Here is a 14,752-nt window from a genome sequence, read left to right as displayed (position 1 = left end):
CCTCATTTTACAGCGCGTGTTAATGTTTACTGTGTAGATGACGATATGAAGCGGAGCTATGCATATGGCAATGAAAAGAGAAAAAAGAAACAAAATGAGAGTGAAATGCGAGAACAGCAATCAGGTAAACTTGTGTTTTCTTCAAGTTTGATGTCAGCAAGAGCAAATAACAGTAAAGTTAAGTTGATGTGATTCTGTCTCTAGTCTCTATCTGACTAGCTAAATTAGCTGTGCAGTGCTGCCAGTGCATCTCTTGACCTGTCTGTCTGTCACACAACAATTACCTCCAAGGGCAAAGGTGTTTATAAACGGCAGCTCGATAACCGCGCCGCGCGTGAACATGCGTTCACATGCGCGTGCAATATCGTGCAGGAAATGACACGCGCGCTTTCCAGCAGCAACATCTGTGGGGACTAGTACAAAAAAGTAGCGTGATAGCGCTCCTAAATGACAATGTTTATAGTCTCTCAATCAAGGTTACAACAACGTTAATGCAATATGGAAACCAATGGATTTACATTGGAATGGGCATAATGCCAGGTCAATATGAATGCAAATCCAGCAGTAAATAATAACCATCAGGGATCAAATATCGCTCTCATGCATACTATAAAACACAGTGATACTGCATGGAAAGCCATTTTAGCTTTTATACACAGTGTGGCAAATGGTTTACATGGCTCATGGGTCAGGTAGGAGGATCCCTTATAGCAGAATTTTGCTTAGGGCCCCAGGGAGGTCAGGATCAGCTCTGGTGTCTCACACACACACACACACACACACAAGGAATTATGTTTGTTAAAACATAAATACAAAATAATCTAGATATATTTCTGTTTTGTTTTTTTCCCCTCCACAGCATGATAACCCCACATTTGTGTTTAGGAAGCCCCTCTGCCCCTGTAGTGGGGTGGTGGGCGTTGTCTAACCTCCGAACGCCAGGGGTGTAGCCGTGCGTGCTTTGTTATTGGTTACTGAGGACCCCCTTTGATTGGACGCAGCTCTGTTCGTCCTACTCGCGGGTCTCCCCCACATTTATTCGGGCCTACGGTTGGACGTGATCACGTGATCCGCTGAATGCGTACGCGCCGGGGCCAGCAGTGAAGATGGCGGACGAGAGCGCAGACGGGGATTTGGAGCGGAGTGGCCAAGGCTGGGCGGGCGAGGACACGTTTTACGCTATGGAGAGTTTACAGGCGACGTTGCAGCACCTCGAGGCCGCCCTAAGGCAGCGGGACATCTCGGAGGCCTCGTCCACCGAGTACTGCGACAACTTCTGTGAGGTAAATAAAAAAGAAAAACGGCGAATTGTTTCACACAGCAACCAGCGAGCTAAATGTTAGCGATCCGCTACTAGCTAACTAAACTATGCGTCTGCACGTGAAGGGAAGAAATGCACGTTTTATTTATAAACTGCTATTGTTTATAATCCGTGCTGTGGCTCTAAATACGGACCGTTTCGATATTTAACACGTTATCGGTGTAGTTTTGAAGAACAAAGTAGAATTTTTAGGAACCGATGTGAAATGCGTTGGCCCTCAGATTTGTGTCGTTTCCTGACTTTATCGGTTTTAACTGACATTACGGAATGTGTTTTATTGCTAATCACGTGACGTTTAGATGCCAAAATCCAGTCTAATCTGTATTTTATAACGTGGGTGTGTATATATTTATATTTATATATGTTTATATATATATATATAAGGCCAGTTGGTCAGTACGAGGTGGGTGACTGTGTGTCTGTGCATCATGTGATGGCCATCAGGTTGTCTGTGTTCGATTTTCCCTTTGCATGCTGCAGGTACAACTTTCCAAAGTTCACGATCAGTTGTGTGTGTGTGTGTGTGTGTGTGAGAGAGAGAGAGTGTGAGTGTGAGAGAGAGAGATTAGTCACGTAGTAAGACCAGGTGCAGCTCAGATCTGCACGGTCGGTTTTGTAAAAGTTAAGATGAAGTTTCCTCTTTTGTTTTTCTTTAGACAGCAAATTAAAAACCAGACATTGATCCAAAAAGCCAAAAGAAAATGTTTTGGGGCAAATTGCATACAGGCATTCAGAATCCTGTATGTGTGTGTGTGTGACAAATAAGATTAGGTTTGATTTGATGTTTTTGTAGATATGTATCTTACTCGGTTTTGTCTTGGGATTGGGATTATTCTTTTTAAAGTCATGTTTTTATTTTATTTATTTTTATTTTTGCAAATCATTGATTTAAAACAAACTTTACATTACTTTTTTTTAATGTAGACGAGGCTTCGGATAAAATATTTAAAAAAGACATTGTGTTAAAAAAAATACACAATTTTAAAATGTAATCGGTATTAAATTTAAGGCACGATCGGTTTATAATGAGAGCTCTAAAAAAAAAAAAGAGAGAGAGAGATTTATAACTCTTACTATGAGAATTTATTTTGCGGACCCCCTAACTTTTTTTTTTTTGCCTGTGATGTGTGTTATTTAAGCAGGCATGTAAATAGGTAACTAATTGTTCGGGTAATTGTTGGTTTATAAATTGCAGTGATCCACAGGCCTTCGTTTTTGGCCGACACGGTTTAAGTAGTCGCGTTTCAGATGGATTTCAGACTGTCCTTAGCCTTGGATGGCTTCCCTCGATAAAGAAAAAACCTCCCACATATGTGATTTCCTGTCTGAAAGGGTTCTGGCACTCAACAGGAAAATTACTGCATGACTGAAGTACAGCTGCAAAGGAGCGACAAAAACATCATAAATTTATTTGCATGGTGCTGATGTATATTATTACTGTACGCGTTTAAATGGGTAAGTTCCTGTTTTCTCTCACTACTGCAAAAAAAATAAAAAAAAAACCATTGAGTAAACAGTCCCTAAAAATAAAGTGTATTTGTTTAGAGCTTTATAAAGCGTTGCACCATTTGTCTAAATGTTTAGGAAATCTAGGTATTTAGTGATTAAAAGTTGATCATGGGCTCTTAAACATCATCATGTCTGAAATAACGAATACTGTTTGAACTGTTACACTAAAGTCTGACGCTGTAAAGGAAATGATATATGAGAATGGCCTTGTGTTTTTAAAAGCAGTGAAAGATTATACTGGTTAATCGACCATGAAGTACATTATAGAACTCAGAAACCATGACCCGTAATGAAGCATCTATCAATTCTCACTCTTTATGGATGGATGATGGTGAGAATGAATAAGAAATCTGCACAGAACAAAGTGTAGATGTGTATGTGATAAGTAGGAAGTTGTATCGCCTCCAGTAAGTGTAGAAACAGTTGTGATCACAAGAGTTTCATGGGATTACAGGATGTAGTGCACATTTGTGTATGTGTAAGGGCTTCAGCAGCTAGCAGATGCTGTTCTTGAATTGTGAGATTTTTAGAAAACAATTCAGCAGCTCTGAACAGCCACACAGTAATTTCAGACGTTTTTGATGCCCAGATCCAGATTGGTGATTTTTTCAGCAGGTGTCTCACTTCACGGGTGTCTCTGTAGGACAGATCCACTGAGATTACAATCTGATGTACCCCACCTGTTGCTTTTCATTGTGCAAAAAAATTACAGAAAGAGAAACAAGAACCTGCAGCAAAACTGACACTGTAAATAGTACTGAGCATAATGATTGTGAGTAATATCAGTATTGTGATTACGTGACATAATACAATCGAGATATATGGGGAAAACCCCTGATGCCATTCTGTAGTGGCTCAGAAGAACTTAGAAAGTGCTGGCTTGACTCATCAATATGTGGTTTTTGTTTGGTTATGGAATGAATATAGAGTACATTTAAAATTTAATATAAAACGATTTCATGTTTGTTTGGTTGTCAAATTGAAGATGGACAAGACTGTCATTGCATTCATAGGATATTGTTTTAAAAAGAATACAGCAAATATTTGCATTGTCTTTATTTATTTATTTATTTATTTATTTATTTTAATCCGGCAAAAGCATACAAAAAAGCCCTAGACTCCCAGGGGTGAACATTTTTAACGTGTTCTCTCTCCACCAATCTCATTCCTAACAGTGTTCATCTTTGAACCTGGAGCTAAACCAAAAATTGATTGTCATTTGATGTCATTTTATTGCTTCTTCTCTTTAATATAAAAAAAGACAACTTTTTTTTTTTTATTTAATGACTGAAGCAATGTTATTAAGAAGAAAATTGTATTAGATTAATATTGTATATAAACGTGAACATTGTGTGCTCCATGAAGCCAGCTTAATGTGAATGACTGACTGGATAGCAGTGTGTGAATATTATGTGTTTTGGAAATGCGTCATTATCATTTTATTTATAGTCATCGTTATCGAAACTGACTTTTTTTTTATATATATCTTTGCTTAGAGTTGACAAACTTTTACTAATGAGCTTACACCTTAAACACAACACAGCATTCTGTTCATTATTTCTAGCATGTAGGCCAAGCTTTTGCCAAAGTGTGTGTGTGTGTTGGAGAGGGGTGCGGAGGGATGGGGGGGTGTGTGGTACAAAGTTAAAGTCTTGGGGGAAATTGCACTGTTACCCAAGGTACATCCGCTCTGATCCCGAAGGTCCAATCAGTGTACCACGTAGCAGATGGTTTGAGGTGAAAATGGTCAATCAGGGATTTCCTCATGCGCAGTCTCTTCTGAGTTTGGCAGCTCATTAGCTGCTCAGTGTTACAACAGTTCAGTGATGTTGAAGGATCAGATAATGGGTCATTGTTAGGAGTGCTAAATATGGATCTTTTTGAGTATCAGTGTGTTTAGAGTGTATGGTAAATGAGATGTATTTAAATCATACGCCAATGATCAAACTGGTGTGAATGGGTCCGATCTGACTCGATAGCAGGATTTAAGCATGCTAAATTACAGCGAGTAAGTTTTAGTGATTGAGTAAAACAACTGAAATATATATTCCTAAAAAACAGTAATAAGAAATCAGGTGCTTTTAACAAGGCACATTTATCACAAAGTACCTTTTTATAGATATATAAATTCCAGACATTAATTGTGACTGTATAAAGTTGCATCGGACTGTGTTGAAACTTGTTTCAGAGGAAATGCGGCTTCTTAATTTTCTGCCACGCTAAAACTTTCACAACTGTTTTAGCTGCTGTATAACAGCTGGTTTATTTTGGGATGGTCAGATCATTTCCGGTGCAGATGTGTAATCATGTTTTAAAGTGATCACCACAGTCCTTTCACTTATTTCTGAAATTGTTTCACTCAATGTTGAACTCTCAATACTGATTAGTCAGGAGGCTAATGGCTGATTTCATGTCTATAAAATGTTTCTGTAACATTTCTGATACATGTAAGTTACCAGTGTTTTATGTTTTTTATATATATATATATATATTATATAATGAGCTTGTTCTAATTTATTTTTTCTCTAGTTGTGACATCTTCTAATACACTGTAATGCATAAACAGGTACAAACGTAACTGTTGATATAAGATTTCTGTAAACTCTGTTTTATCAACATTTTAATATAAGCAGATAAAAATCATTATGCTGATTTCCATTAAAACAAATGTTTCTGCTGGCAAATATTTGTAGTTTACAAAGAATAAAATAGTTTGGGATGTGTGGTTCTTGGAAAATGTTCAAGTTCATGGTGGCAACAGTAATTTTGCATCGCATCGCTCTCACTGATTTTCATATAACATCATACTTTTCTCCATTGTATATCATTCAGGAATGCATTAGCGATTCAAATTACACAAAGTTTAATAATTTTATCACATTTATATTAAGTATGTAATGCTTGGGTAGGGAAGTTAATTAACGCACCGTTAATCGTTATTATCGAACTGGCCTGTATTGCTTTTAAATGTTTGATTTGCGGAACCAAAAAATAATAATCACTATTAATTGTAATAAATAATTTTGCATCTGGTGCATTTCATTCATAGTCTCGGTTAATTTCAGTTTCACTAACAGTGTTTAGCTTTGCACAAACGGTTTCTTGTTGTGAATAGAAAGCCTGTACGTTTACATTAAGGACCATGAGCACTGAGTCGGTTAAGTCGAAAAATGAATGAATGAATGAATTTTGTTTTTCTCCACAGGCTCTTGCGCACTATGCCGGGAGCCGGAACTCTGTAGAGCACGGACTCACGCTGCTGGAGGTCTACTGTCTGTCCATCAACTGCTTTGCTTCAGCGAGGCCACACCTGACTGCCAGTTCATCCAGCGTGGCACTCGTGCTGAAGAGACTTGCGCTGTAAGTTACTCATTTTAGAGAACATCTGCACAACATGCTTGGATCGTTACTGTATCGTAGACTCAGTTCCATCACAGCATGATTGTGGGGTTTATGAATTTAATTTCTCTCTCCCTCGCTTTATCTCTTTTTTTTTATCTGCTTCACAACATGTACGAATTTTAAATAAACGAATTAAAATCCTCATCTGAATTCACCTGGATCATTTACAGGCAACCTTATCCTGTGTCTGAGGTCAACCTAAACATTCATCACCTTTTTTTTTTTCTCTTTTACTGACTATTTGTTTTTGTTTCCCAGCATTGCCTAAATGCTGCGCTCTGTTCTGCTTTAATTAGGAGCTGCTTTGAATTGCTTCTGTCCGTACCTCAGAATGACATCCCACTTGAAGCTTGGCTACAGTTTCATGGCTCCGTTCAGGTAAGATGTGACCTGCACCGTTCTGTCCTTTTACCATCACGTTTGCATCCCTGCTAAAAAAAAAAAAACAGCCCATAAAAATAATATTGAAACCAGAAATGAAGATACAGCTAACAGCAGATCTGCATGAGTTGAGTAAGCATTGGGGTGGAAAACAGTGCTTCGGTACATCTCTAAGATGTGCCAGAACTTGCCTGTAATGTAAAAAGCAAAAGAGAAGCCTCTTCAATATTCAGTGTAAAGCTGAATAATGTAATCCGAATAGGACTGACATTACAAACCTTTTCTGCTCCTTTAGGTGTTCTTTGGGGAAATTGACCTGCTCAATCTTAGCGCAGATTCTTCAGATTTATTAGGATATAGAGAAAAGGACTGAATATAATTCTCCTAGATGAAAACTGGGTTTAGTTTCTCAATGAACAAGCCTGAAGCAACAATCCCAAGAAAACCAGGCAGTCTCATAACGAGCAGTGTGGTCACACGTGCTATTGGATAAACTTCAGATCCGTCTCGTCTGATCAGTGTATGTCTTTTATCGCTGTGTTAGTTGGAGAATAGTATTACCTTGTTGAGTAAACCTTTTGTGGATTCTGTCTCGTTAGGCTTACAATAATACCACATAGAAAATTAGCATTACTGCACGACAGCTGTCTAAAGTTGCTGAAATTAATTCATTTCAATTAGGTCTAATCAGTGCGTCAAATATGCCCTCGTTATTTAAAAATGCACCCGAACGAACGGGTCGATCGACCATGGTTTCAGACGAGTTTTATTCAGCCACCAGACACCAGAAGTCGTCTGTAGAGATTGGTCAATGTTTTCAACGTGTGTGTATGCAGGCGGCGCATGAAGCTATGCTGGAGTACGGGAGCACTGACTTACAGGCACTGGTGCAGATCACTGGAGAGGGCGGGGCATGGAGTAACCCCTCCCTCATCACGCTCCTCACCGAGCAGCCCACAGAAGATGATGAATGTCAGTAGCTTTGTGTTTCTTTCTTTTACACTTATAGTTGCAGTGTGTAGATCAGTGGGTTTTTTTTTTTTCATCGTTTCACCCTTGATTCAGTTAATAAGCTGTTAGTCAAGCCTGAGGGATCTCTATTCGTGAATTTATGCGGTATCTGATAAAGGGCCGTCCCTGGTTAATGCTCATAAGTCTTACCTTTTACATTTATATGCTTAAGGGTCATTTTGAGAAATGCGGGTATCAGTGAGTTGTTGCGCTTTTCCCCCCTGTTGCATTGTCTACAGTTGAAGTTCTCAACTTAAAATGAACATAAACCAGTCATTTAAATGTGTAGAAAAATGGTTTGGTTATTGTAGCTATTAATCTTTGTGCTCACAGAACACACTTTCACTCGAATTTCTTTAAAGATTTACGAATAAATGTTTTTATTTTTTTTACAGCTATGTGCATATGAAGAGCTCTTTTCCAAAACGCGATAAACGCCAAAATAAAAAAAACGAGTTTGTCATGTCATTTTGCTGTGTTGTGAACCTATATACTGCTCCATCAATGTTTCATGCCAAAACGCTATATTTCCTTGTTTAAAATGTACTGCAAGATGCAGTTCCTTTCCAAACCGTGAAAAGCGCCAAACCTGTTTTTTTGCCAAAACGCTATATGTCCTCTCTCGACCAATCAGAATTCGGTGAGCGTTCGACGCAATCCAACATGGCGGCGGTCTGAGGCGAGAGATGTTTGTTTGTGCGCAGTCTTCAAAATGAGTGTAGGAGATTATTTCTATTCTTAATAAAGTTATTTATTTCCCTGATGTCATATTTCTCTTTTTATAAAAAACAAAAAACAAAAAAAAAAAACATTAAAATAAAGGATGGATTTATAGCGTTTTGGAAAAAAATAAAAAAACTTTTGAATTTATATTTAACAAAATTGTTGTTTGATTTAACAATCACTGTTTAACATATTCAGACTGAGGCAACAGACCATTTTAACAGGATAAATTGAATATAAACAAAATGTGTGGGTCTAGGTTAAAAAAAAGTCCTAAAAACTATTATAATGGATTTATAGCGTTTTGGAAAAGAGCTCTTCATATAGATACCAAAACTAATGACTTCACTCTTACACAGGGTTGCTCTTTTTCATGCTGCAAACTGATGTCAATCTGTTTGTTGTTAACAGTGAATGCCTACCTGGGTCTGGAGGGAGGAGACTTTTTGGAGATGAGGATCAAGCATCTGGAGAAAGTAGGAGAGGTTGAGAAGGCTCTAATCCTTACTAAAGCCTGTGCCAACTGCAGCATGTTACCCAATCAGGCCACCTTTCGCCAAACTTATGTTACACAGCTCTGTCAGCAACTGCCCAGTGAGGAGGCCATTCTAGAGGTAACTAACTCTGTCATTTCATATAATAGTTTAAGCACTGACTGAAAGGCTCAGTGCTTATGGTCTTAATGCACTTTCATTCTCATACAAGCAAACATGCACGTAACAGCAGTTCTGTTGAGAACACTCTTTATTTTGCATGCGGGAGATGTGTGACAACACTGACCACAGCTTACAGGTTGTATTTTCTTGCTGCTGAATGTGAAATGGTGAGAGTTGCATGTAGTGCACTATTTAAGGCATGTAACATGATTGTCATATCGAGTAGAAATTCATTTGAGATTTGGTCTAACTGTGTGTTAGAGTTTAAATAAATGACACAATATTTCCCTCTGGAGACATGTTGATGCCAGATAGTGAGATTAACAGCTGCAAAACAGTGCAGTTTAGCAAGGACTCATCCAGTGTGGCCATCCCATACTGCCCATGTTTCCTTCATGTTAATACACTTGTCTCATTTTGGTTAGATTTCCAGATTGGATGGCAAGGATGTTTTGGACATCATTTGCAATATGGAGACAGAAGGTGATGAGAACACAGCCTTCATCCTTTGCACCACCTACTTGACACAACAGCTGCAGAAAGGAAGCCTTTACTGCTCCTGGTGTGTTAATACCTTTGAGCTGCACAGATATTCACTTGTAATGTGAAATTTGAAGATTGTGTTGTCAAATAAAATACGGATTGTTTGTCTCTTTTGTTGATTCTCTTTTTAGGGAGTTGACACTCTTTTGGAGTAAGCTGCAGAGGAGGCTTGACGGTTCTTTTAAATCGTTCCTAGAACGTTGCCTCCAGTTTGGAACCATAGCAAAGACTGTCTACCATCTGCTGTACCTTATTCGAGTAATTCAGACTGAGGTGAAGCATTGTTTGTTTACATTTACGGGTTTTTTTCTTTGTTTATCAGCTTTAAACAATTGAGTGGTTCAATTTAATGTCCCCCTTAATTCTCCTTTCTCTGTCTTCTCCCCAGTACCAGGTAATGCATCCTGGTCTGGCAGTATCTGTTGAACTTTGTGTGAAAGCCCTTCAGCTTCCAAGGCAAGAGTATCCAGAAACCAAAACCAGTGTCTGCAAAACTGTGGCTTGTCTTCTCTTGGATGATTTAGAGGTGTTGCGAGCATCCCAGCTTACAGAATTCTTTTTAAGCCCATCTCCAGAGGTGTTTGCTGGTCTGGAGGATCTTTACAAGCGGCCCGATCAGAAGTACGATGAGGAGAACGCTATAATCCCAAATTCACTACGCTGTGAACTACTGCTTGCACTCAAAGCCCTCTGGCCATGTGACCCAGAGTTCTGGGACTGGAAGACTTTAAAGCACTACTGTATGAAGTTGCTTGGGCTGGAACCTGATGAAGACGACGGTCCTGTGTTGGAACATGCCCACGGTGTGCAAACTGGGGTGAACAGAGAGGAGGAAGAAGAAAAGCATGAGGATGAAAAATGCAGCAGCTCTGAAGAGAAGAATGAGCAGCACAAGGAAGATGAGGGGATGTTGCAACAGAAAAGCTCAAAAATGCTTCACTGGACTTCGGATAGATCCAAAAGGTGGCTTCAGTACAAAGTACGTTGTGAGTTATGCCAGAAGGAGGTGATTGAGTCACGGTTGTGCCACCATGCAAGAAAGCATGTGGAGAACGGCGTGTGGACGTGTCCTGTATGCCTGCAAAAATGCACAAACCGAGACGAGTTTGTGTCACATTCCAAAACACACCTCCAAATGCCTGCATACCATTTGAAAAGGAAGAAAGTTAAAAATAAGATGAAAAGCGAGCCAAAGTCGGAAACTAGTGAATATGACTTGGAACCTGGTGAGATACACTTCGACACGTCCTCTGGTGTCATAGAGCATGTATTGGAGCCAACTGCCACCGTGCCTAATATGGAAGCAGGTGACGATTATATCACGTTTGATTACATCAATATTCACTATAAGTTACAAGATCGTGAGGTTTATGTATGCCCTGCTACTGACTGTTCAAAACATTTCAAACTTTTCAAGTACTTGGGTGTTCACTTGAAGAATGATCACGATGATGCCGACCCAAATGTCAGACATTACTTTGAGATGAGCAATCGTCGAGAGAAATGCACGTTCTGTCGGCGGACGTTTATAACGGCCTACCACAACCAGATGCACCGGCGCACACATTACGGAGATTGTCCTTACGCGTGCGTAGTTGCGGGTTGCGATTCTCGTTTTGAAACAATCAACAAACTCATCATGCACAAGCACAAACATGGCTTTCGCCTGTCCTACCACTGCGAACTAAAAGGTTGTAGCCTCTCCTTTTGTGACCTGGGTCAGCTGTACCACCATGAGGCTCAACACTACCGAGATGCAGCGTACACCTGCACCAGCCCAGGCTGCAAGAAGTTTTACTACTCCCGTCAGGAATTTCTGAAGCATATAAGCACCCATGGTATCACCTTTACAGAAAAGGACTTTGAAGCCCAGAGGAAAGCTAGAAGGAAACTTTTGTTGCCTGTTCTAAAGGAGGATGATTCCTCTTCTGATCCAAAGGATACTTTTGAGCAATGTTTAAATGGTGAACAAACAAACCTGTCCTCACCAGAACACCTGGAAAGCAAAGACTCAAAGTGTGCATTGACTTGTGTAGCTGTATGTTTTGATGGTAAAAAATTTACATGTGGCTTAGAAAAATGTGGAAGGACATTCAGCAACGCCAGAGAGATCCAAAAGCACTTGAAAATCGTCCATCCCGGCCAGTTTAAAAACGAAAATATCGTATGCAAAGCAATGGAAAATGAAACGCACTCAAAGGCTAAACCTGTGAAAGAGAATAATGGTCAAGATCAAGGTCCTACAAAAGGATCTGGTGAAGAACCGCCAACAGATTCTGCACTGTGTGATACAACACCTTTAGCACTTAGTAGTCCTACTTGTCACTCCGAACTGGCTGGTGCATTGGCTGAAATTGTGCTTGGGCTTAATCAGTTAAGTTTGAATTCTACCACACCTACGAAAATAAACAGTAGTTCACATGCTTCAGGATCTAAAGTGCTACAGGTGACCTGTCCTAAAACTGTGAATGCTATCTCGCAAACCAAAGTAACAGAAAGCAAAACTGAGTCATGGTCTCCCCAAGCAACTGCTGATCTAGCGAGACAGCAGTCGAAGTCTCAACCACCTCACAAGGCAGAATCGGCACCAACTTTGTCGAAGAATCCCTATATTAATTTCATTAAATCAGAAAACAACCTGCACATAAGCAAACCTTTCACTTGTGAAGTTGAAGGCTGCATCTATGGAAGTGTTACTAGCCATGCATTGATGCAGCACTATATCAAAAAGCACAATTATAACGACGAGAAGGTGAAACGGATGGACATTTTCAACCCACTCAAGTTTAAGCCTTTTAAATGCAACCTTTGTTCTAGGGATTACAAAGAAAAGAAAGAGTTGAAGGCCCATTTGCTGCAGAAACATAATTTGAGCAAGGACGTGGCAGAGCAAATTCTGTGCTCTTTTGCTAGGAAGGTGGGTGATTCTCTACCTTTTGCTCTGAAGACACTGGAGGTTCAAACTGACCAAAAGGAAGTGCCTACTGGGAAGAACTGCCTTCTGAACGCAGACCACTGTGTATGGAAAGGCACTGCCGAGACAAATAATGGTGCAGTTATGTCTGAACACAAGAGTTTGAAGGGTAACCTTTCAACATCACAGAAAGGCACCTCCGAGACTAAACCAGACCTAGATGAAGCCTCGATGAACAGGAGGGTTAGTAAAAGATTGATGACGAAAGTAAAACCAGACGAAGACAAACCGTATTTGTGTTTACATAAGGGCTGTGGTGCTGGCTTCACAAAGAAGTTCAACCTTCTCCGCCACCTACAGGTTGTACATTACCACCGCTCCAATCTTTGTTGGCAGAAGACTTTTACTTGTAAGCATGATGAGTGTAATAAGCTGTTTAATCATCTATCCAGTCTGAACAGACATTACCACAAAAGCCATCCGGTATCGGAGGATCCCATTCCAAGATTCAAGTGTACCTATCCCAAATGCAGTGCAACCTACCACCTAAAGAGCAGTCTTGTCCGCCACACCAATCTAATGCATCAGAATCAGATTCCACGGAATTCCACGACTCCAGCTTCAATCTGCAAATTCAAAGGGGTCTATAGGCGCTGTGACAAAACCGATCCCCTTGTGGTGCTTTTACAAAGTACACACAAGAGAGAGAGGTCAAATAGTGGCTGCCAAAAAAAACTGATCATCACATCCGGTTCTCAGTCTCTGAATGTCCCACAATTAAGATGCTCCCCTAAAGCTGAAGAGAATGGTGTGCATGCTGAGGAAACCCTAGAGGAAGAACAAGATGTCAAATGCTTAAAGCCAAAGACAAAAAAGGTCGGGTTTGCATACCGAACACCCGAAGAGGCTTTGCAGATGTGCCAAGACCGCTGCTTATCAGAGGCTTATCCATGCATGGTACAGAGCTGCAATTCTGTGGTATCTAGCAAACGGAGCCTGCACCGACATTACAAAATGTGTCACAAAATGCTTTGTGCCAAGCTGACCAAAAACAAAGACACGTTATTTTATACTGCTGAGCAACTAGAGGAACTGATACAAAAGAAATCGACGGTATCTGCATTGCCAGATTCAGACAGGGCTCCTAATGGGGTCCTCAAAATGGAGTATCAAGCCGAGAACTCTGGGGCGCCACGCCATCCCATGAGCCTCCATTCTATCAAAAGTGAACAAATGAAACATGAGGCATCTCCCTCAAGGGATCCACCTCCAGATTGCAGCCTAATTATCGGTGCAGATGATGTGCTTTATGGGGAGTCTAATGGCCATGCTGAAAAGCTTGGTGACACTGAGGACCAAACTCGGGTGGAGCGAACAAAAACCGACTCCCCTGCCCCTCCTCTTGTGCCCCCTCCACCTCTTGACCTTTCTCCACCATCTACACTTAGAATAAACGTCAACCATGCTTCCCTGGATCCTTTAAACCGAGAGAGCAAGGCTGTTAGTGTTCCTGCTACCATCTATATACACACAAATGCTTCTTTGACACGTCAGCCCCTAAGGGGGAAAAATTCTGAACTCTCTGAGCCATTACCTACAGCACCTCATCCACTGTCTCAAAAAGATGGTATGGTACCCAATCTAGGTCAAAGACCATTCGACATGGCGGCTTATAAGCCACTGGGGTTTGAGTCTTCCTTTTTGAAATTCATACAGGAGAAGGAAGAGAACTCTCAGTTTGACCCACTGAGGACGGTGGCGGTCCTGAACCCCTGCTATAAATCCGATGCTTCTCGCCGACATGGTTCCTTTCGGCACAATTACTCTGTCAAGGAGAACAACTTGAGACGATCCAGCATCAGCCACACTCGGATGTCGCACTTGTCTCCCCTTGAGTCCTTGCTTTCCACAGAAGAATGTAGTTCTATCCAAAACCTCCGTTTTATCTTGGAAAGGGCCTTAATGGGCTGTGGTGACCAGGCAATAAAGCAGCTTCAGTTCCTCAAGCCTGTGGTGGTCCTGGAAAGACCCAAGTCAACTGCTCCCCTTCTTGATCTTCTTCCCTCTGAAACACAAGCATAAACCGTGCAAACTGCTACTTAGGATTATGTAGAGATTTCACATCATGTTTAGTTTCCTTTTGTTTTTGGTGATTCAGAATACTTCCACCAGTATTTTTTAAGTATCATTATTACCACTTGGTAACAACCTGCCAAGGTGACGTACCTTGATTTCCTTATCAGTCACATGTTTATATGTATCAGAAAGAGCAAATAAAAAAAAATCTGGGAA

The 14,752-nt window shown here is 40.5% G+C and overlaps 1 protein-coding gene across 1 annotated transcript; it reads left to right on the top strand.

Annotated features, from left to right (window-relative positions):
• Nucleotides 1-602: 602 nt before the first annotated feature.
• Nucleotides 603-14,752, top strand: rlf (RLF zinc finger). The gene is made up of 8 exons (XM_060879022.1): nt 603-1,283; nt 6,036-6,190; nt 6,529-6,610; nt 7,450-7,585; nt 8,759-8,961; nt 9,429-9,565; nt 9,678-9,819; nt 9,935-14,752. Exons 1-8 carry the CDS (start codon nt 1,107-1,109, stop codon nt 14,540-14,542), a joined length of 5,640 nt encoding a protein of 1,879 aa, XP_060735005.1. The 5' UTR covers nt 603-1,106; the 3' UTR covers nt 14,543-14,752.

The sequence above is a fragment of the Tachysurus vachellii genome, chromosome 10 (assembly GCF_030014155.1).
Source record: "Tachysurus vachellii isolate PV-2020 chromosome 10, HZAU_Pvac_v1, whole genome shotgun sequence".
NCBI classification, from domain to species: Eukaryota; Metazoa; Chordata; class Actinopteri; order Siluriformes; family Bagridae; genus Tachysurus; species Tachysurus vachellii.
This window is presented reverse-complemented; position numbering and strand designations above follow the sequence as displayed.

Bases quoted from the DNA above. Each gene is read 5' to 3' on its own strand.
- rlf (XM_060879022.1), top strand. From the start codon at position 1,107: ATGGCGGACGAGAGCGCAGACGGGGATTTGGAGCGGAGTGGCCAAGGC. The intron at 6,611-7,449 runs GTAAGATGTGAC...GTGTGTATGCAG, and splicing joins AGTTTCATGGCTCCGTTCAG to GCGGCGCATGAAGCTATGCT. The intron at 8,962-9,428 runs GTAACTAACTCT...CATTTTGGTTAG, and splicing joins GTGAGGAGGCCATTCTAGAG to ATTTCCAGATTGGATGGCAA.